A 21,122-nucleotide genomic window follows, 5' to 3' on the forward strand; every position below is an offset into this window, starting at 1 on the left:
GATTTGAATTAAAGAACCGCTCGCCGCTGCGGCCTGACGTTTTATATAGTTATAAAATCCTTCTCCTCAGTCTCCTTCACTTGAAAGGGGATAAACACCCCCCAATTACCGTTCATCCTAAGTTCAGACTGTCCACGTATTCGAAAGGGATTGCTTTATGACCTTAAAGGCTAAAACAAGTATATCTGTCGGTCCTCAGCAACCGCATCCCAGTTTAATAAATCCCAACGTTACTATCGCGTTGAAATCGACGCCAAGGGTGTTGTTTTTGTGGTAATCTGATTAGATCCTCTCTCTTGATTGGCTCAAAAGTCTCCATTTCGAATTCGCCGTGGAAAACCTTTCCTTTTTTGGTCGTATTCGCCCTATGTAAAATCCCCAGTGAAAGCATCATCACAAATTGTACAAAGGAAATAGCCCACAAAAATTCGAAGAGAAAAGTAAATTCTATCCTCGTTAATTTCTAATAATAATAATGTTGAAAAAGGCCCGAAGCTTTTTAGATGTAAACTTGGGGGAAACCCATGTGCGGGTAGACGCTTGGCGAAGCACAATTGTGGGGTTTTCCAGGGTCCAGAAATACGAATCGATTCGGAACCAGATTATTTGATTCGCCCGATAGCGATTCAGCTAGGATCGATCGCATAGAATGCGCATGGTGGTCAATTAATTCTTCGATTCCTGTCGTTGGACGCATCAGCTCACTGATCAATCTTAACCCCAGTCGAAGCAGTCTAGCCGGGACAGGTCATGTTATCGACAAAAACTTGAGAGTCGGACTCCGTTAATCAACAGTATACATGGATTGAATTATCCGACATGTGGAACTTGCCGTCCGCGCGGATATGTAGGTGGTAACGCAAGCCCTTCGTTGCTGAATGTCGAGATATATCCTGATCATAAGCTTTAAATGATAGCTTGGGACGCAAAACTAGTTGACAGTATATAAAATAACGCACACGTGCTAATTACACCAGTTACTGTCAAGAATATCAATTCTAAAGTTTCTGTAGAGCTTCGCCTCTCTAGCTCTTCTTAAAAACGCGCGTTGTCCTTAACGTTAAAGTGAATCACAGTCCTACATTGTTGTCGTCGACGTCGTGCTGTACAAAAGGATTGATATTGCGTACTTACCCTGAATCTCGTGACAGGTATGTAGCCTGCGTCCCTCTCTGTAGCTCTAACTAGGATATACCATAGCCTATACTTTCACCTCGCCCTTGAAGCACCACACAAATCAATTCTTGAGCAGATTCAATGCGGAGCTGCTTGTGGGCTGCCCATGGCCCAGACCCGTACCTTTTCTGCGAATTAGTATCGGCTCCTCTCTTGCATCCGCTCCGACAATCCAACATCTCACAACCCTGACCAGTCGCAATTTTTATTTCCGAAGGCCGAGTTCACCTCGAAGGCGCAGAGACCGACTATCTTCCCAACAGCCCATCAACGATACGTAATACCCATACATCAGGAATCTAGAATTGTTGGAAAGTCGAATCGAAAAGCCGTTTCGAGAAAGAAAAAAGTCCGACCAGCCCAAAAGAATATGCAACCCGATTACACCTCGACCCTTCTTTTTCCTCGAAATTCAGTGGAGGCCTGATTACTCAGACTCTTAATTCGGATCTCCTCGTCATGGTGGCGCAGCCGTTGTTCGCGAGGCTGAATACATGTTGGATTCCCAATTGGTTTGCGTTGTGAGGTTTGCTTGCAGATCCACAAAGCTAGCTTCGAACACCTTGAAGCAGTCGAGTCGTCAGTCGATAAGGCATGCTTCGCTTCCAATATGCAATAGCTATTGCTATAGAGCTATAATATCGTATTAAAGGACATGTAGTAGATGTATACAAGCGAACAAATACCTAAGGCGAAATCGATATAAAGGATCTAAGCTAATTATAAGAGGGGAGCCTTCTGGGCTAAATACCATCCAGCTTAAAGACCAGTCTCAATTAAAACGTCAGGTCAACTCAAAAGTCAGCAGTCCACATGTCTCCGTGTCCAACATACCATCCGTACGCGTATATGTCTCACGGAGGTTTATAGTTTTTCTTGAGAATAATTCATCGGACGGATAGAATTGATACTGAAATAATTAAGATATACGTAGTCCGTCCTAGTATTGAATCAATCGGCTAATTTTTCATGATATCAAGTAACCAGGCATGATGTTAAACGAGCAGAGCCAAGCCTACAACCGTGAAATTGTGAATAGTGATGTTAAGCTACCATGCCGGGTTTGATTTCCTCTATGAGCAATGGTATCAATCTTTAAATCACATGTTCACTCTCGTCCAATATTTGGAGAATGGTATTTTTTGGGACAAGACACAAGGACACCAGAAGCGAATTTGCACAATACCTACATGTATATACGTATCCTCACGATTTTATGAAAAGTGCACAAATGTGTAGTTTCACTACTCGTTATCTTTGAAGCAAGCCCTCGACCAATTACAAACGTGATATATCCCACTAGAAACCAGAGTCAGACATTGATATAGGGAAATCGAGATATCTTGATGATGCATGACCTAATCCCAAAACTTGCCTACTAACGGATATTTAGAAACAAAAGGTCCTATAAGCTTGTGGTTTAGATTTATCCCAGGCTATTCGACTACAAGTAATTCGGTACAGTGAGAAAAACTAGGATTGAATTTTTTTCCAAGATTTATCAAAAGATTATAAAGTACAATCGTCTACAATTACGTAAAGATGCCGGTCGATCCTGCTGGGATATGTGATTAATTATGACTTCAAACATAGGAGCTCATTACTGCAGTATGCCGGTTGCAGATGCTCCGTTGAGGTCTACCGAGGGACCTCTGAGCAATTCGAAGTTAAAGCATATCAATATTCCCAACAATCTACAGTACAGGTGGGGACGTATACGCCCGTTATGCATTAACACGACAGTCACCCCATAAGCAAGTACTTAAGTACAACCACGTATGAGTTAGCTTCGTCGGAACCATACAGAAGTGGGTTAGAAACTTGCAGGGCGCTTTCGCACATTGCATCTATTGAAAGACAGAAGTGCCGAATGACACCAGTGACGGGTATTCAAGTTTCGTTCCGAGCCAGTGAGTCTTCGAAGCTTCCTGTCGGGGCAGCCGGCTTCGTTCCACACCTGCGTGAATTGTAGATATCTAGGAAAGAGACTAGGACGGCTAATTCCATTGTGGAGGCGATTGTCTTCTGAGTTATAATTCCATCCCGTGTCAAAATCGCCACATATGCTAGAATAAGCATAAACCTGTGGGAGGGGTCGAGTCTTTAACAAGATAAGGAAGAAGAACAGTTTCGATTGGTTAGCCATGTATGCAAATTTATCTCCTGATACAATCTCGGCTCAAAGCATCAACGTCAGCAGTGTATCCTGTGACGGTATGCACTCAATCTATCTTTCCGTCTCACCCACTTGGGAGCAGGCATGTATACGTACGTATTCTGCAAGGGCTTCCACATTCGGTTGAGCCGCTCTACTCGGATTCAGGTTTTGGGTGCTTAGATGATATCTTGCGAGTATATTGGTCAGGAAGGTGCCATGTCAGAACTCAAAATTGGGCTAGACATGCACACGAACGATTGGAAGGTGGCAGGGAGGCTCAGAATTCCGGAGTCGGGACTTATGATCATTTACACTTGTGGATGCTCCATGCAAACTATATTATCGTACCGAAATCCACCCAAGAATCATACCCGCTAGGCGACTCCTGCATTATGCATATATAGTTCAAGGGATACCCATGAGCTGATTCGAAATTTGTATATGTATATATGTCATTAATGACAGAAAAGGATATGTAAGTTCGTAATTAACTTGATCGGAAGGACGGGGGACATTTCCATTCGGACATCATAGTCTCACCCTCCCGTCTTCTTAGACACAAGAGTATGCAAGATGCTTACAAACACTTTATATCATTCAGGAAGCTATCCCTAATCTCGGGGCAAATGCAAACATGTCAATATTGTTTGATGCTTAGCCAATCATGAATGTAGTTCTCGAGCGATCCTCAAGGTTCACTCTCAGTATCTCATTGCTTATTCGTCAACTAGATCTAGAATACTCATGCAATATGTCCCATGAACTAACTAATGCAATGCTGGCCGTGCGTATATCACTTGCGCATGTTTCTAGGAGCTGCCTGAGCCCGGCGATTGATCTGCGGCACAGACAGCTCCTAAAATACCTAATTGGCGAATTAATTTGCTAATAGCAAGTCTGACGGTCAATACTATAGTACTATGGAACCAGGCTGATATCCAAATTTTTAAGTATGAAAGACAGAGGCACTGTTGCGATCACGTATGCGCCGAAGATATCTCCAGGTTTTCTTCCCGGTGGCGTAACGTATAAACGAAATCTTAATGTCCCGGACGTAATCGTCGTAATTGATCCTAATCACCAGTTCCAGTCCCAGTTCAGCCTTATCTCAAAATATGATTTATTGCGTGGGCACATATGCAGATGGGTGACAGTGTGGTGCTTTTCCCCTCCACAACGTGTTGCATTTTTTTACAGCCTCAGGAACAGAAAATCGAATAAGCTTTCTATTGCAAGGTCTTGTCATCCTAGAAGGCTCCATCTGCAAGGCGTCCCGTCGCAGCCCCCGAGCCGCCAAGCGCTCGAGATGTTATCGAACCATGAAGTCGAAGCCGGTAGATATTTCATAATCACCACTGTTTTGAAGTCGTTGCAGTTATGTCATCTAAGGCTAGCCGCACCAACAATGGAGGAACAAACGCTCCGATTGCAAGGGGACGTACATAATTTTTAACTCCACCACTCACAAAAATCTTACCCGGCCTGGCGACAACCCAATTGAACGGTGGGCACACCTTGAAACTTAGCTTCAAGGACAGGAAAATGCTGGTCGCAAGCTGTTCCCTGCAATACAACTGTATCTCGTTGTTCCTGTGTCAGATATGCATTGCCCGGTTTGCGGACTTGGCTGCTGGTTCAGGACGAGGTGCCGAAAGTTGCAAGTGATCACCACCCGTACCGTTTGCCTGGAATGCGAAGTGCGAGTAAGCTGTGACACGAAGAACCCGACTCTGCATGTCCATCTACTATCCCAACTAGTAGACGAATCCATAAAAAAAAGAGACCCAAGCCTCATATAATTGCCTGTCGGGAAATCCGTGACGAAGGCCTACGAAGTTCAAGGCTTGTTTGCTGACAGATGCAGGGAGCAAGGCTCCTTCATGACAACTGATATCGAGCTCTACTATCGCTTGCTTGTGGGGATGCCCAAATATTCCTCTTAGTTTAGGTTGGGCCCACAGAATCTGACATAGACTAACGAGTAGGTATATAACGGTCACAACTTGCCCCGAGACAGACAGAAGGAAAGTTAAACCCTCCGGTCAAATATACTCGTCATCGACATATCCCGAGCCCGAGCGAATTTCGTCTGTTTGTCATCAAGCTGCAGACGCCGCTTAATTATAATTATTTTCGTATCTTTTGACTGTTCCTGTTTGGGCCAGACGAAACTTCATACTACTTGTGCCTTAAGTAATCCACCGCGCACCACCTCAACGGACATTTTTCTCACGTTCGCTCAACATAATACTTTAAAATTTTAAACAGATATCGTTTTTAACTTACTCTTCGATTACAAAGAATCTTAAACGGAAAGTTATTCGCTTCCAGTTCCAAGGTTTTGGGTGTTTCGGACTTACCCAAATTAACGAGACCGAAGGACATCTTGGTACCTCGATATCCAACTCCCTTGCATCAACTGGGCAGTTCTTGGTGCGGAACGACCCGGCGATATCAGATCTTTGGTTTACGACCCTGTTGGAACCGTTTACTCAGCATCATCGATATCGATCTTACTATCATTGGACTAATTACCGTCCTCAAACATCCGGAAGATCAAAATACCAATCAATATTCCCCGCCGTTCGCGATACGGTTGACATTCCATCCCCTCTGTTGAGGCTCTTCTGTTCATCCCACCAAGGCGCTGTCTCTGTGGGCCAAATCGAAAATCCCCCAGTAAGGGCTGGCCCAGGTGACGACAACTAGTCGACTGGTCCTGCAGATTTACGTATACCTACTCCGGTTTTTTTATTCCAGGCCCCACTAAGCCCCGACCGGCTATGTCATCGCACGGGAGGCCAGTAACTATCCGCAAAAGCTGCCAGTTCTGTCGTACAAGGAAGATAAAATGCTCCGGGACGGCGAGATGTGAGGCCTGCACGGAGCGAAACCTAGATTGCGTTTATGCTCCGGAGTCAGCGAAGGGAAGGCCTCGCAGGATATCCGCGTCTGCGGCTGCACGGGCGGCTGCATTGATGCAAGCAACGATCAAGGTATATTCTTATTCTTTATATATACATATAATTCCTCTTCTGTTTTATTTTTAGCGGCACGATGATGTTCGTTTTAACATGCTCTTCGCTGAGTTCGAATTCGGTTCGGTGAGATTTGGCTCGGCACACTGTTTGCTAACAACGTGGACATCCGCAGGAAAATGAGGCACTCCAAACTACAACGTCCTCAACACAAAATGATGGAAGCTTCAAGTGCGACAGTTCCACATATTCCACTTCGGATTTCCAAAGAGAGACTTCACTGCTTTCTTCCAAGACCGTTGAGAGCTGGACCCGTCTTCGGCCATTCATGTCATGGAATCCAAACAACACTATCGCCCAGGATATCGACCTCTTCTTCCGCCAAGAGTTTGGCGGAGAAGGTAGTGCCCCGATCCCAGACAACCCTTACCTTCGCGCAATATCTACCTTTGGGCAAAAGATGAAAGATATTGACGAATCAAAGACTCCTGCAACGTTTCAACGTCGCGATTTATCCGATAAGAGTTCAAACTCGCCGGCGTCGGATATGTCAAGTCCGCCAGCTGATCAAATGGAGGTTCAATATAGAGCCCCCGTTATGTCTTACGACGGGGTTTTGACATTTATGGCACAAGAAGTCGTAGAGATGGTAGCTATTATGTATGGAAGGCTGGGTTGTCAGCATCTCGAGGACTCTGCCGGCAAATTTTACGTCAAGAGCTGCTTAGCGGATACGAGTCCTAGGATGTTCTCATCCTCTGTACTTAACGGGATGGCTGCTCAGAAACCTAGCCCCCTCGCCAGATTTGAACAGCATCAAATTGTTCAAATGATCGAAAGCTGGTTTAGTCTTCACCCACTCAGTAGTATTGCGTCTAAAACCCTCTTTCTTCGCCAATTCCGCGATGGGAAACATGACGAAATCCTGCTTAATCTTATGGTCGGCGATGCACTCTACATTGGTGACGGTCGCATTGGTTCCAATGCTGGCGAACCGTTCTTCGAGTACGCTTGCGCTCTTATGGGCGCCCGGAAGGAAGATAAACTCTCTTTATCAGTGATGCAATCATGTCTTCTTCTTGCATGGCACAACTTCTGTATCGGCAAGGGTCGTCGTGGAACCGCATTCGCCAGTCTCGCCTGTGCGGGCACTAACAAAACGCTCATTCAGTTAAACGAGAAACCTATCACCGGACAAGGAATGATCAATGGTGTCGATATCGGAGAAGTCGAAACCGAGCTATTAAAAAATATCAATTGCGTTTTATCCCTTCTAACGCTTTGGGGATTCATGCAATTTGATACACCTTTCGCTGATTTCCTACCCGCCGTACCACTCGCCAGCGAATCTCTTCCTTCAGACAGACGGTTTTCAAAAGTCGCAGAACTTGATGAACGAAGCGGTAATCTATCCGCCCGCCGTCGTCAAGACTATATGATTAAATCCTGGTGGGCATTAAGAAATATGACTTCGACTTGTTCGCACATCTACGCTCTCTACCCGCGCAATATCTCCACTGCTCTTGAAGAATCAAAAAAGGACGACATGTTCTGGGTCTCGGTGCATAGACTGAGAGGCATCAATAACCAAAACATCCCACTACTCTGCCTTCGAATCCGAAAGGTTCTTGAGGAAGCAGTACGCTCTCTCGAAGCAAAGAAGGAATCGGACGATTTAAATAACACTGCACATTCAGTGCCCGTGGTATTATACTATGTCATAATGATTCACCTACTCTTTCCAAACGTGGCAGAAGAGGATGACTGGAGCGTTACATTGGATACCATGGTGAAATTCTTGGAAACATCAGAGTTTTTGCTCGGAGCACTCGATAGATTCGAGTCGGAGAACAAAGACGCCCCAGGAGATGATAGATGGGTCTTCTCGAGGGCTATGCTCCCACCTGAGACCGCGGATATCGCTATGGCGAATATGATGCTATTGGGTATTGATGCCTGCGGACGAGCTTTAGAGTATTTTATCGGATGTGTGGATAAGGGGAGTTGGCAGGAGAGCCAAGTTGTATTGGCACATAGAGCACGACTACGAGAAGTTGCAAAGGCATTATTAAAAGCAGCCAAATACGACAAATTGAATAGTGCAAGGAGACTGAAGGAAGTGAAAAGACAGGTTAAGAAAGTTATCGGACGACTAGAAGAGTGGAGAGTACTCGACAACCCTGCCTCTCCACCTCAAGCCGTGGGAAGCACACAGCAAGATAACACTGTCTTCGAAGGCTTCGGAGTTGGAACATCACCCGCCGCAGCATATAACCTTGCAGGTGATTACACCAACGCCGCAAACTTCGATTTTTCGAATAACATTAGCTTCTCAGCTTGGAGAACCGCTACGGCGATACCACAACATCAACTTCCCTCACCGTCTATCTCGTCAGTTCAGCCATCGAACCCCGGTTCAACTTCAGGAAACTCTCCGGAATTTGTAATGCCATCCGCCTCGCCTGCTATCTCAGGTTTGGCCGCTACAGTGGCGAGATCGAGGTCAAGGTCACGAACCACAAGTCCACCAGCGACTACCACTGCCCCTGGTATCAATATCGACGCTAGTTTTCTAGACCCGTCCGAAATCGATTTAGCGGTTGCAGCAGCAGCTAGCATCAGGCCGGAGGATTTTCAAGACTTTTCTTTTACGAGCTATGGGACACATTTCCCTAGTCCAGAAACAACGCTGTGGGCAACTGTACCGCCGGGTGCAGGTGAGGATGCTGGGGATATATTGGAGAGGTTGAGGAGGGATAATGCTTAGATCTTCAAACTATCTATCTTTCGATTTTCCATATCTGTTTCAAGTATATATAGAAAGGGTTGCAGAAGGATTGGTTCTAGATAATTTTGTTATCTGTTAGCGGTTACGAGTTTCTGGTTTTATTATTGATGTCTTTTTTTTGGTGATATTGGTTGTTCTTATCACATTGGTATCATTCGCAATCTAATTAATCTTAAGTTTTCGTGGCAAAATTCTTTTCAGGAGCACTATAGCTCGTAGGTAATAAGAGATATATTCTTCCTAATAGCCTCGAGCTCTCATAATCCAGTGGTTGTATAATACACATTAAATCCACATTAGTAATAATGAACGCCGTGCCATACAGTAAACAGAGAGCAAGAAAGAACGCCGAACCGCAGTCTAGTATGATACATCGCTAGAAAAGAACAGAGTGAACAAGTATAAACATTGAAGGGTAAGCTCAGTTGCTCCATCTCACAAATAATCAGGCCGTATTGATGAGAAAAAGTCGAATAGTGGGGGGTGATAGTCCGGTATGAGATGCGTTATGACGGGAAGGTTTCTCAGATAGGGATTCGCGGTAGTGTCAACAACGAGAGGGTGTGATGGTAGAGTTGGTCGTAATGGGGAGGTAGGTCGTGAGGTGGTGTAGAGAAAAAACCATAAATAGCCTGGTAGAGCGCAAAATAAGGCAATAGGTTTGGAGACTGAAGGAAAACAGAGCGAGGATAATATGTTCACGAAAATATTTTGAACAAACGTCATCTTCAGAGGCCGCGACGGCTAACCCTCTTCATGGGGCTTGGGACACCATAATCAACTCCCCCGCCCCAAACATTCCCGTTCCGCCCTGGTTTCGATACACTGCGAGGACCTGTGGCCAACCCAGGGTTAGCTCCAGAAACTTTGCGGGCTGGTGTCATCAAGTCTCCTCCAGCAAAACTCTTTCTTCCGTTCGTGCTTGTTCCAGCGTTGACAGCTCGGGGGGCTCCAGCCCCTGGAAGACCGAAGCTCTGTCGCGATTCGGTTACTGGTACTCCAGCAGCGTTAAGTCGTTGAGGGGTCCAGGCCGGAATCCTCTTCTCCTGCGCGAATACATTTCCCATACCGCTCGCTCTTCTGGCGGTAGACATGCCAGTGGTCGTAGAAGCATTCGTAGTGGTAGCCTTGCTCGGGGTTGAAGTCATGAATTGACTAAACAACCCGCTAGTTTGTCGTCGTTCTGTTCTTTCCCTCTCTTCTCGGGCTTTCTTCTCCGTTTCTGTCTCCTGTGGCCCATATCCTTCATAGGCCGGATGTGGACGGGTCTTGAAACCATGTTTATGTTCTGCCGGGGTGGAGACCGCGTATCCGCCGTTTTCTGTACTGGTCCCAGCATCACGCATCTGGGGGTTGACTCTAGGTTGAACAAACTTCCTGCTGTATTCGTGGAGCACCTGTCCGTGGATATATTTGTCATCGGCACTTTGGGTCTTAAAGGCCGTGAAGAAAAGGTGGAGGTAAACCGAGATAAAAACGTTAATCAAGGCGATATGCCAGATCACCGCCATCCAGGAAGCAGAGTAGGTAGTTGAGGGGGCCTCGCTGAACAGACCACCAGTCTTTGGTGGCGTGTACGGGAGGAGGCAGAAGATGACGACACAGTGGAGGGGCGAGAAATACGCGGACAGCGACAGGTTGAAGTTGGTGTAATCCCATTTTGGGATTTCCCAGATCTCGTCCTCCGTGATACTATCACGGATTGGAGGGTTCTGGTTATATCCCAAATCTGGGAACACCGACTTGAACATGCGGACCGGCGTATACTGGTTGGTGGGTGAGTACACCCGGACGCGACGGGCGGACGGCGTTGGTGCCTGTCCGTGGACGGAGTGTTCGAAGTTCCTGTACGGGCGGGTGCGGTTCAGAGTGTAGACAGTGTTGAAGACCGAGAACATGAAGAGGCCATAGGCCAGGATATTGAACTATAGAAGAAGAAAAAGTCAGCTTATGACATCATAAAAGTGAATATTTGACTAGGTGAAAAAAACATACTAGGTATCCCCACCACGAAGCGGACCTGGGGGTGTATGGGAGTGAGGGGTCCCGGAGGACGTCCTCAAGAGGAGACGATCTCCTCCACCCTCCCGAAGTGTCTGACGATGCCCTGAAAACAATCAGGGCGACGTTGAGAGCGATGCTCACTGGTAGAGCAACCGACTCTCCGAACCCATCCCAATCGAACTCCTCGAAGAGGAGACTGATGGCAAGCCAGTTGTCCATCGGGTTCAAGAAGCTGGCGATGCGTTCGCCGAAAGTTTGTCGGCGAACCATCCTGTGGTACCTGGTATTCTCGGGAGCCGTCCCTCGAATAGCCATTTTGATCGAATATTCAGGCTGTTAGGCCGCAAGAATAGGATGTAGAGCGCGGTTGATTTGGGAGGTGTTTGTTGTGAAGGACAGGCCTAGATGAGCACGAACTAGTAGGGGTGGTTGATGCGACGCGACTTAGTATGGTGGTGATGCTAACAGGGCTTGGTGATGATGAGAGGTTGGTGGTTGGAAGGGAGAAGAGGTTGATGTCGAGGTCGTCGAAGTTGAGGTCGAAGTTGTGAAAGAAGTTTTGGGTGCGCAGCGCGTTGTTGCAGCAAAACAGGTCGGCCTTTTGTTTACATGACAACCGAGTGCCCGCTAAACACCCTGTTGAAAGGAACAGGCAGCTCCTCCAAAACTGCGGAAATTCGAGAACGTCAGCTCCTCCATGTGACGACTGAAACAACCACCACAAACTACGGGCTATTTAACGACACATCTCTGGAAGCACCATGGAACTAGACTAAAGAGTCTGCAGGTGATAGGGAAACCGTAGTCGCAAAGAACATCTTGAAGGTGCCGGTGCAGTCATTAAATCATAATTCGAATTTGCAGCATCGATCTTAAGGGGAAGCAGTGCATAACCCGAACTCGTCATGCGGTAGTTTTTTTGGGACACTGAGCTCGACCGGATATAAGGTGCAAGAACCGCATACAAATAGACTACAATCATGGAAGCCTCTCGTATATTTCTCGGGGTTATCATCCTAATCCTCATCCTCTCTCCCGACAATGCTGCAAATGTATCCAACCGAGACTACAACATTAAAGATATCGTCGCCGAGGAACAAAGATGGTTAGGAGAGCTCCAGAACTCGACCTACGGAAATGTCGGAAACCTGACTGGTTTTGCAGGAGGGTGGTGGAGTCCAGAGGGCATGGGAATGGTACGGACGAGAGTCAGCCACATGATAGATGATGTCTTCAATCGAGCAAAAGCAGACGATGCTCCCCCGCCGGCACGGAACATACTAGACGATACTGCAGTCAAGAGGGACCTTGGAGCCGCGGACATGGACACAGACGGCGATGATACTCCATCCCCTCCAGAATACGAACGGGCGGAGCCCAATCCTCTCGAAGGATCTGAATTGCCGATGTATCGGAACATCACGGGCATGCTGAACGGTGACTGGACCCGTCTTGATGTACCGGGTCTCCATCGTCCTATCATCAATGAAACCTATCAACGGAATGTCACAATTGACAAAGGCCGGTTTTGGATGATTGTGAAGGAACGACAGCCAAAGCCGCATTTTGAGGACTTGCAAGGGGTTGTCCAGACCGTCTCAATGACTATGGAACTTTATAATGACTGGGGTGGTCGTGTAGGAGGCCAGGCAGTTGATGTTAGGATGCAGGGCGTCCACTTCGTAGAGTCTGGCCTCCTCATAGGCGCCACTAATAGCAACAAGTAAGAACCCTGTTTTGAATTCCGCACACTACAAAGTATCTAATTCTGGCTGTAGATTCGCTGGTGTCTTTGGGTTACCGCATCTAACACCATCTAATACAACTTATAATCTAATTAAGAAGCCTCTGAACGATTCTTTATCCCAGCAAATTGGCGAACACCTCGAATCTGGAGACGAGTACCCGCCATGGATTCCTGTCGACGAACAGTATATTGGAACGCCCCCTCTCCAATGTGAATTCATCGTCTATCTCCAGGTACATCCGATTAAGATGCATCCAGATGCTTCTTGGTTCACAGAGCTCTCTCAGCAGAATATCGTTGATACCATCGAACGTGAACTCCGCCACAGAACTGGGGAGTATATTCCCATAGCTCCACCGTCACTTGTGGGGTCGGCCATAATCTACTCTCCGGACTGCTCTTTCGTGCTATCTACGGAAGCTGCTACCGGCCTTAAGCTAGAATCATACTTTGATCGGATTTCCAATTTCGCTCTAAATGCTTGTCTTATCGTCGCCTTCGAAATATACTTTATGGTTCGCCAAATGAAAGAATCATCGACTCCGTCAACCCTGTCACGTGTTTCCTTTTGGACAATCGGAATTATCTCGCTTCTTGACGGCTATGTTGTCATAATATTCATAGTGACCGCCACTCTAGTGGAACGCAGTTCCCTTGCTCTCATCGCTGCTGCCTTCTTTTGTACAGTCCTAGCCGGGTTTTTCGGAATTAGGTATATGTTGATGATATATCGAGTTCAACTCCCAGAGCGACGGGCAGCACAGGTGTCTCCTCCACAGCCCTCGCCAGCAGCCGCGGCTGCACAGGCTGCAGCTGCGCGAGCATCAGCTACGGGTACTCTTCCGTTACCGGCTACTGCGCGAACGAACCCGACTCCAATCAATACTACGCCTCCCCCCGCAACCACCATTCGCCAAGATTTCTCCTCTATAATCACCCGATTCTATATGTTCCTCGTGATCACAGGGTTTCTTTTGATCTACTCCATCTCTCTTCCTTTGTTCCTTCGCAATCTGATTCAACGGATAGCGCTTTTTCTTTCGCTTTCATTCTGGGTGCCACAAATTTATCGCAATACGTACCGTAACTGCCGCAAGGGCCTCAAATGGGAGTTTGTCTTCGGAATTTCTACTTGCAGGTTGGTTGCTGTCTTGTACTTCTACGGTTACTCCGACAATATTGCATTTTCACGGCCCGTCAAATGGATTTGCTGGGCCAGTATCGGGTGGGTGTGGTGTCAGATATGGATGCTCGGAGTTCAAGAATTATTGGGGCCTAGATTTCTGGTTCCAGAGGGCTGGTTCCCACCGGCATATGATTATTATCCTATACTGCCAGCCGATGACCTTGAAAGAGCACTTTTGGGCGAGGGCGGAAGCCCAGTCAGCCCGACTGCCACTAAAGAAGGTGGTAGTGGAGGCTATGGAGGAACTGGAAGCGGGAGAAAGGGGACAAGGGTATTTGATTGTGCCATCTGTATGCAGAGTGTAGAGGTACCGGTGGTTCCCTCGAATGCACAGCACGGCCATGAAGTTGGTAGTGATGGTGGCGATGGTGCAGGTGGAGTCGTAGGTGGATTACTTGGGCAGGGAGTATATGTCGGACGAAGAAGCTATATGGTTACTCCATGTCGGCATGTTTTCCACTCTGGGTGTTTGGAAGGATGGATGAGAGTTAGGTTACAATGTCCCATCTGCAGGTAAGATTTATTCATCCTTTTTTTTTTTTTTTTTTTTTTTTTTGCAATACCGCGTCAAGCCTTTCTTTTATGCGTTCGCTGACAATTACCCTCAACAGGAATACGTTGCCGCCTATTTGAGTGCATCGAGGCTGGAGCCTACCGACTAACTTTGAATATGCGGACGATTAAGTGTCAACTGTGTATATATTTCTAATGTCTCTACCATTGAACCTTTCAGGTAAGGGTGACTGGCTTGGTTTTCCAATTAGATGTCCTTTTTTTTGTTTAGCATCATCCTTCGGCGTTTGCACATGTGAGCTGAGTTCTTGTTGTTTTAAAAATGATCACTTGAAGCATGTTATTCCATGAGATGCATGTTTACGAATCCAATTGATATCAACGGCCCTTGGGCTCGTATGATATGATAGTTATCTAAAATTGGGATCTGCGCGTTCCTGTATGTGAATGAATGCATTTGGCCAGTCGCATGGTATGTTTGATATTGAATGGGGAATTTGAAGCGGAGAGGATAGACTCGCTAGTTTCGAAACAATGGACCCGTCCGCGGGCATTGCATATGACCGAGCTACATGAAGTTAGTAACTGATACAGTAACCGAAGAACTGATATTAAATTGAGTAAAATGTCCTTCTGGAGCATCGACTGGCTGATAATCAACCAGGAGCTCGTAGCTGTAAATTAGTTCAATTTGGAGAAATGTCAAACCGCAGCTCACTATCTGTCCAGTTCAGTTACAGCCGTCAAGCTGTACTGTCCGAATTTGAGAAGAACCGTCTAATCCTTCCTTGAATTAGGAAAAAAAGTTCCCCAGCATGAACGGTCCAGAAAGAAAAACCGTCTGCAAACGGTCCCTTTTACTTCGATTAGAGTCTAGTCGACTAGTCGTCGTCACTAGCTATCAAAAACCAAGAAAAATAGTGACACAGAATCCAGGCTGTGTCGGCCGACCAGTTCGGTTCGGTTCGTTTCAGGCCCTGCACGTCCCGGAAATAGTTAGCCAGGACCCATTGCAGGCCATTTGCAAACCATCGCCTCCCAGTCGTCCGGTGGGTGGAAAATCGTGGCTCGTTAGCAAGGATTTCCAGCGTCTGGCGTACCAACCAAAACAGATTGAAACGCCCTTCGCTCATCTCAGGCAGCAAAAGGGCCCAGCAAAAGGAGGGCTGGAGGGTGGGTGGCAGAAGGAGCCCCTGCAGCATGATGTTTTGATGTTTACGAAAATGTCAATACATTTTTATCCCCAAGTCTACAATTCTCGACCTTCAATTCTTCTTCCCTTTTCTTCTTTCTTTCTCTTTGAAGCTTTTATTTACTCCCGTCCGATCCTTTAAACTCGACATTCCAGAGCTGGTTCTTTCTGGTTTCGACATTCCTTATCGCCCACCTTCATTTTTACATTCTCTACGACCAAAAAAAAAGGAGAGCTTTGACAGCTTTTGAGCTTGTGATTGTTTTACTTCCCTCCTATTTCTCTTGTGACCTGGCTGGGCTGGTTTAGGAATTCTATCTACTGTTGGACCTCATTCCGGACGATTAGAGTGATTCGAGAGCCTCTCAGGATATGCAATATCATACAAAACAAGGAAAATAACATCACGACTGGCTGTCTGCTACGACTTTTATTTTTTATATTTATTCAACGGACCGGTTCCTATTTTACTTACGATCTTTTGGCGATTCCAATATTCTTTTCAATTCCTTTCTTTTTTCTTCTTGTTTCTTTCTATCTATCTTGAGGGAAAACTATTGGGACTGGCTCCAGTTGACGATACGCTTATCGAGTATTTGACATATTCGCTGGACTCAATATCTCGGGATAGATATCGATATCAATTACCCATTCATTACTAAAAACAAGAACAAAAGATATATATCTACCTACTTAGTATTCAGAGCAAGTCTCTTGAATACAGGCACCTCGACGGGGCCCTTCTTCTTTTTTGAAAGAAAAAAAAAATCAAATAAATATACAGCAACCATGCCTCGCAGTCCGCCGAAAAACCTTACCCTCCTCCTACCCCCACCTTACCGAAGCGACTACCAAATCGCCAGGTCCCCTACATATTTCTCCACATTACACACACCAACTCCCGTATCCGCCTATGCGTCCGAAAAATATCCAACCCCAATCCCCATCTCCGCGCGCACATTAACACCAGGATCCTGCGCCGGAACAATAATCTTCGACTCCACAACTTTCTACACTCCCACCTCACCCGCAAAACCTTGTATCTACGCCAACTACCTCCCAGCAGATGAATACACATTGCACAGGTTCATCCGAAAAGAACGAGAAGAACATTTCCGACGGTTAAGACAGAAATGGGGGGTACTATTCTACTGGGTTGTGGGGTTCTGTGTCATCATTGCCTTTGGAGTTGCTACTGCAACTTTTTCGACAAAGTATACTGACTCTGGAGTCTTTGAAATGTTGTTCCCTGGGTTGATGGCTACTGGGGGGAACGGAAGGGGTTATACTCGCGCACCTGAGGTGATGATGGTTAGCAATGGTACTGGATATGCTATTTCTATGCCGTTGAATGAGGAGGCTTATCCGTTGCCTGGGGAGTGGTATAGAGCGCTTTGCGACTCGGTTGAGATGAAGAGTATGGCTGCTTCGGAGAATAGGAATGGGAAACCCATGGCTGCGCATTTGGGATATTATGATGAGGATAAAGGGTATGAAGGGTTGGAGTTGGCGGCAGGAGATGATGAGGAAGGTGGGGATGGGGAGTGTGAGAGGACGATGACTTTTGTGGTTGATGATTGGGAGGGGAGAGTTGGAGGGATTGGAGAGATGGTTATGGGATTGTGGATGGCTTATGCGCTTGCTATTCATGAGCAGAGAGAGTTTTTTGTGGTTGGGAAGAAAGGACGATGGTGAGTTCTCTCCATAAGTGACATCATCCAGTGGGGATATCTGCTATTCTGTGAAGTTTTGAAGTTAACGGTATCTGGATATTTTTATAGGGCATATGGTGATATCAACAGATACTTTGACATCCCACCACCGACGAAGAAGTGTTCTCCACCAGCCATGTCAAGAAGTCTTCCTTGCCCGAGGAATACACCGCACAGGCTCGTCACCCCTGCAACATTTAAAGACGCTTTCGGTCATGCATTCGAGAACGAATTCGAAGATGCTCGTAAAGTCGGTGTACAGCGACAGCATAAGATCTTTGACTTCCTGAGAACAGGGTATGAAGCTATTCCTCTCAAGGGAGATCTTCAGGCCACCATCATGGACAGAGTCCATGACATCGGTGTTGAAGCCAGTAAAAACGTTGTCGCCGTCCAGATCAGACATGGAGACCGAGGTGCCAGAGAATGGACATGGCACAAGGGATACCTACCATTGGAGAGGTTTATGAAGGTCAGCTTGAACATGCCCGGTGATGTTATCAAGGGTATTTCTGCGGTTAGTGAAAACGAGGGTGATAAATGGCCAAAGGACTATTTTCTCCCAGATTACCCTCGTTCGTCGGTTGAACCACCGATGAGAATCATTTCTTCGGATGATTCCGATGTGTTTAACCAGAGAGAGGTTAGGGACTGCGGTACCGGTGGCTCTAATGGCGTTTGTGTGAGAGCACAGGATAGGAGTGTGGCTGTGGGACAGCCTGGTGGCTTTTGGGCCGAGGATCTGAATAAGATGGAAAGAGAGGAGAGAGAGGCTGCTGCGGTGTCTTACCTAATCGATTTTGGTATCCAAGTTGAGGCCTTGAGGGTCGCTAAAGATGGATGGGCCGTCTGTGGGTATTATGGAGATATGTGCCGAATGCTCGCTGTAGGCATGGGGTGAGTCCTTTTTCTTTTCCTTTTTCTTTTTTCTCTCGTTTCTTTCTAGGCTTCCCAGCTTCGAAGGGAATAGTAAGAAGACCTAATTTACTAACTTACATGGATAATAGGTGGGAATCAGCGATCGAGAAAGGTCATTGGGTGAACATTGATGGAGACTTCGACTGGTTCGGCATGAGGTGGTAAAGGATCCTTGAGTAGTTCCTATCGAGTCCCACCGACTATCCTTCCCTCTCTGCATGCATAGAACTTTATGCCGTCATTGTACTCGGCATGAACTGCCTTTGCATGACGGAGGCAACGGGTAGGATTGGGTGATACCTGAGACCCAGTCCTGTCAGATAGAGGGGGGGTTGGGAAGCCTCTCGATACGAAGGGAATTAGTGGACAAGAACGGCTGGATAGGGTGCATTTTGCCAGCACATACATCAGCTGAACCCTCGACGAATATGGGAAACTTCTATCGGGATCTTTACCTGTCTTCATGCGAACATAGCTAAAGTTTCATGAAACGGCAGGGGAGGTGGATTCATTGGTTCTCTTGTTCTTTCTTTCCTTTCCTTGTCTTTTTTTTCTTTCTTTCTTTTTCTTTTGTTTGAATGGAGTGTTTTGGGGTGTGTAGGTTAATCATACAAATACTTTTGGCTGGGAGACGTTCTTCAAGTCATAGAGCTTGGGACGGATCCATGGAGGTGGGATATATGTTGAAGGAAGAGGAGGAGGAGGATCCGAGGCGGGACTTCATGCTTCAGTGGTTTACTCTAGTTTACCTTGCTGTTTCGATTAGCGTTTTCCCTTTGAGCTCACATTTACATTTACTATTCAAGATGTATACATGTACAACTGTCTATCTGTCTAGTCCGTCTGTCTACCCTTGATTGAATTCTAAATATAACTACATGGAATTGAAATTCCTATGGCAATATAAACCACCCAAATTTCCGCGTCACCTCATACAGCAATTTTGTAAATTCCCATACTCAAAAGTCTGCAGTATTGAGCACTGCACTGCGCTACATGTACTTTGTGGTATGTGAATAAGAACCCTAGCTATCCACATGAAACAGCCGACTTTCCTTCGCCATTCCAACATTTTTAAAACGCAAGAGTTTCAAATTAAACCCTCCCTCAGCTTCCCGCCGTTTTACGTCCAACAGAATCTCCGCATTACCCTTTTCTTCTTTTTCGGGATTTTCTTTCCTAGCTGAGAAGAATTAGGAGTGAAGCCCTATTCTAACTGCTTACACGCATATTATATTCTTTAGGTGTGAGACTAGACGTGAGGCGTACTTTTCGCGTTTTGGTGTTGCAAAATGTCCAGACGTGTTTAATGGGCTCTTTCTAGGATAAATTGGCTTTTATTAGGGCGTTTCTGTAACCGCACGGAATTTTTTTTGCGGACAGGGGGCCTATGGTTGGTGAGGGGCCAATCAGAAGGTGGGGTTACGAGCCCACCCTTCCTTCCTTAGAAAGACGGAGGGGAAATCTGTACTCTGGATAGGATGTAGACGCCGGAATATATATATGGGAAGAGCTCGAATGTTCGTCTTTGGAAAGAAGAATATATATATAGGTATTCACATGCATATGCTTATCAAAGAGGCTTTCATCGTTTTTTTTAATTGCTCTTATCGATACTTTTTTTCCCACTAATATCGGGAACGGGATCTAATCCTTCTTGCCTATATAATATATATATACTGACATTGTATTAAGATCGGGATATCAGTATACATATAGCTGTCGACCAATATACTTGTTCATATCATATATCTATTCATACGCTTGGAATCTGTAGGACTGAATCTGTCGAATCGTAAATCATCCTGCGGTGCAAGCTGCACTCCGCACGCACTGGGGGGCTAGACTTGCTTGCACTTGCGTGGAACTTTGCATATATCCGTTTCGGGCGCTACCTAGGTCCATCTACTGGTTGGCCATGCAGAAGAGAAAAAAATCATATGAAAGGACGGCTGTATCTGTAGTCGCTCCGAGTATACTATATACATATACTAGTATCTCATCCCACCTTTGATAGCAGTCAGTATGGAGGACTTATCGGTATCGATATACCTTTCTATTCTAGAAACCCTTTACCTATATGTCGTGACGTCGGTGTATAGGGCATCCCGGGCCCTTGTTCACATGTATAAAAAATTTTCATACTAGCAAGCTTGATTGTCGGAACTCGTTTGAAAAGTGACCGAGTTAGAAGAGGATTTAATTCCCGTTATGGTAGGCTCGAAAGAATTCGAACGCGACGTGAAAAATTTACCGGGTTTCTGCATTTTTCGAATCCTTAGACTCCTTCTTTAATCGCGAACAAAAAAAAAAAAGGATGGGAAAAGAAAAGAAAAGAAAAAAGAGCTTGGTTACTTTAAGGTTATATAAGATAAATACTATTGTACATTAGGTGTAAATGTGATTGAGGAATTATAAAGGTTTATAAAATTAAAAGTTAAGCTGTCAAAACTTAAAGAAATGACGTTTTAGAATTAACCAAAGTAACTAATCCTAATATTGAACTAATTGAATTCAGGCCTTCACCTGAAGAGAGAGAGAAAGAGGCTTATAAACGGGCATAACCAGCAGGTACCAGAAGGCGTTTACGTTACAATTATAATTATACTGGCCATGGGGCTGTGAAATGTATGTAAGTATAAGCTGATTGGAATTGGACTAAAATTCCAAGCTGGACATGAGGCCCGATGCAAGAAAGTGGGGACCCTACTTCTACTTATGAAAGAAATCTGTTTCGCCTTGCTCTCTTT

General features: G+C 45.9%; 4 protein-coding genes across 4 annotated transcripts; 3 read left to right on the plus strand and 1 right to left on the minus strand.

Moving 5' to 3' along the window:
* Nucleotides 1–6,117: 6,117 nt before the first annotated feature.
* On the plus strand, nucleotides 6,118–9,079 carry AOL_s00007g281 (uncharacterized protein; the record flags this gene model as incomplete). Its single annotated transcript, XM_011120182.1, has 2 exons — nucleotides 6,118–6,330; nucleotides 6,488–9,079. 2 exons carry the CDS (start codon nucleotides 6,118–6,120, stop codon nucleotides 9,077–9,079), a joined length of 2,805 nt encoding a protein of 934 aa, XP_011118484.1.
* Nucleotides 9,080–9,828: 749 nt separating this feature from the next.
* Nucleotides 9,829–11,419, minus strand: AOL_s00007g282 (uncharacterized protein; the record flags this gene model as incomplete). Its single annotated transcript, XM_011120183.1, has 2 exons — nucleotides 9,829–11,025; nucleotides 11,096–11,419. 2 exons carry the CDS (start codon nucleotides 11,417–11,419, stop codon nucleotides 9,829–9,831), a joined length of 1,521 nt encoding a protein of 506 aa, XP_011118485.1.
* Nucleotides 11,420–12,084: 665 nt separating this feature from the next.
* AOL_s00007g283 (uncharacterized protein) lies at nucleotides 12,085–14,554 on the plus strand (the record flags this gene model as incomplete). Its single annotated transcript, XM_011120184.1, has 2 exons — nucleotides 12,085–12,827; nucleotides 12,883–14,554. The coding sequence occupies 2 exons, from the start codon at nucleotides 12,085–12,087 to the stop codon at nucleotides 14,552–14,554; spliced, it is 2,415 nt and encodes an 804-aa protein (XP_011118486.1).
* Nucleotides 14,555–16,531: 1,977 nt separating this feature from the next.
* On the plus strand, nucleotides 16,532–18,537 carry AOL_s00007g284 (uncharacterized protein; the record flags this gene model as incomplete). The annotated part of the gene is made up of 3 exons (XM_011120185.1): nucleotides 16,532–17,433; nucleotides 17,524–18,351; nucleotides 18,462–18,537. 3 exons carry the CDS (start codon nucleotides 16,532–16,534, stop codon nucleotides 18,535–18,537), a joined length of 1,806 nt encoding a protein of 601 aa, XP_011118487.1.
* Between the last annotated feature and the right edge of the window lie 2,585 nt (nucleotides 18,538–21,122).

This window comes from Orbilia oligospora (genome assembly GCF_000225545.1).
Source record: "Orbilia oligospora ATCC 24927 unplaced genomic scaffold scaffold00007, whole genome shotgun sequence".
Taxonomy (NCBI): Eukaryota; Fungi; Ascomycota; class Orbiliomycetes; order Orbiliales; family Orbiliaceae; genus Orbilia; species Orbilia oligospora.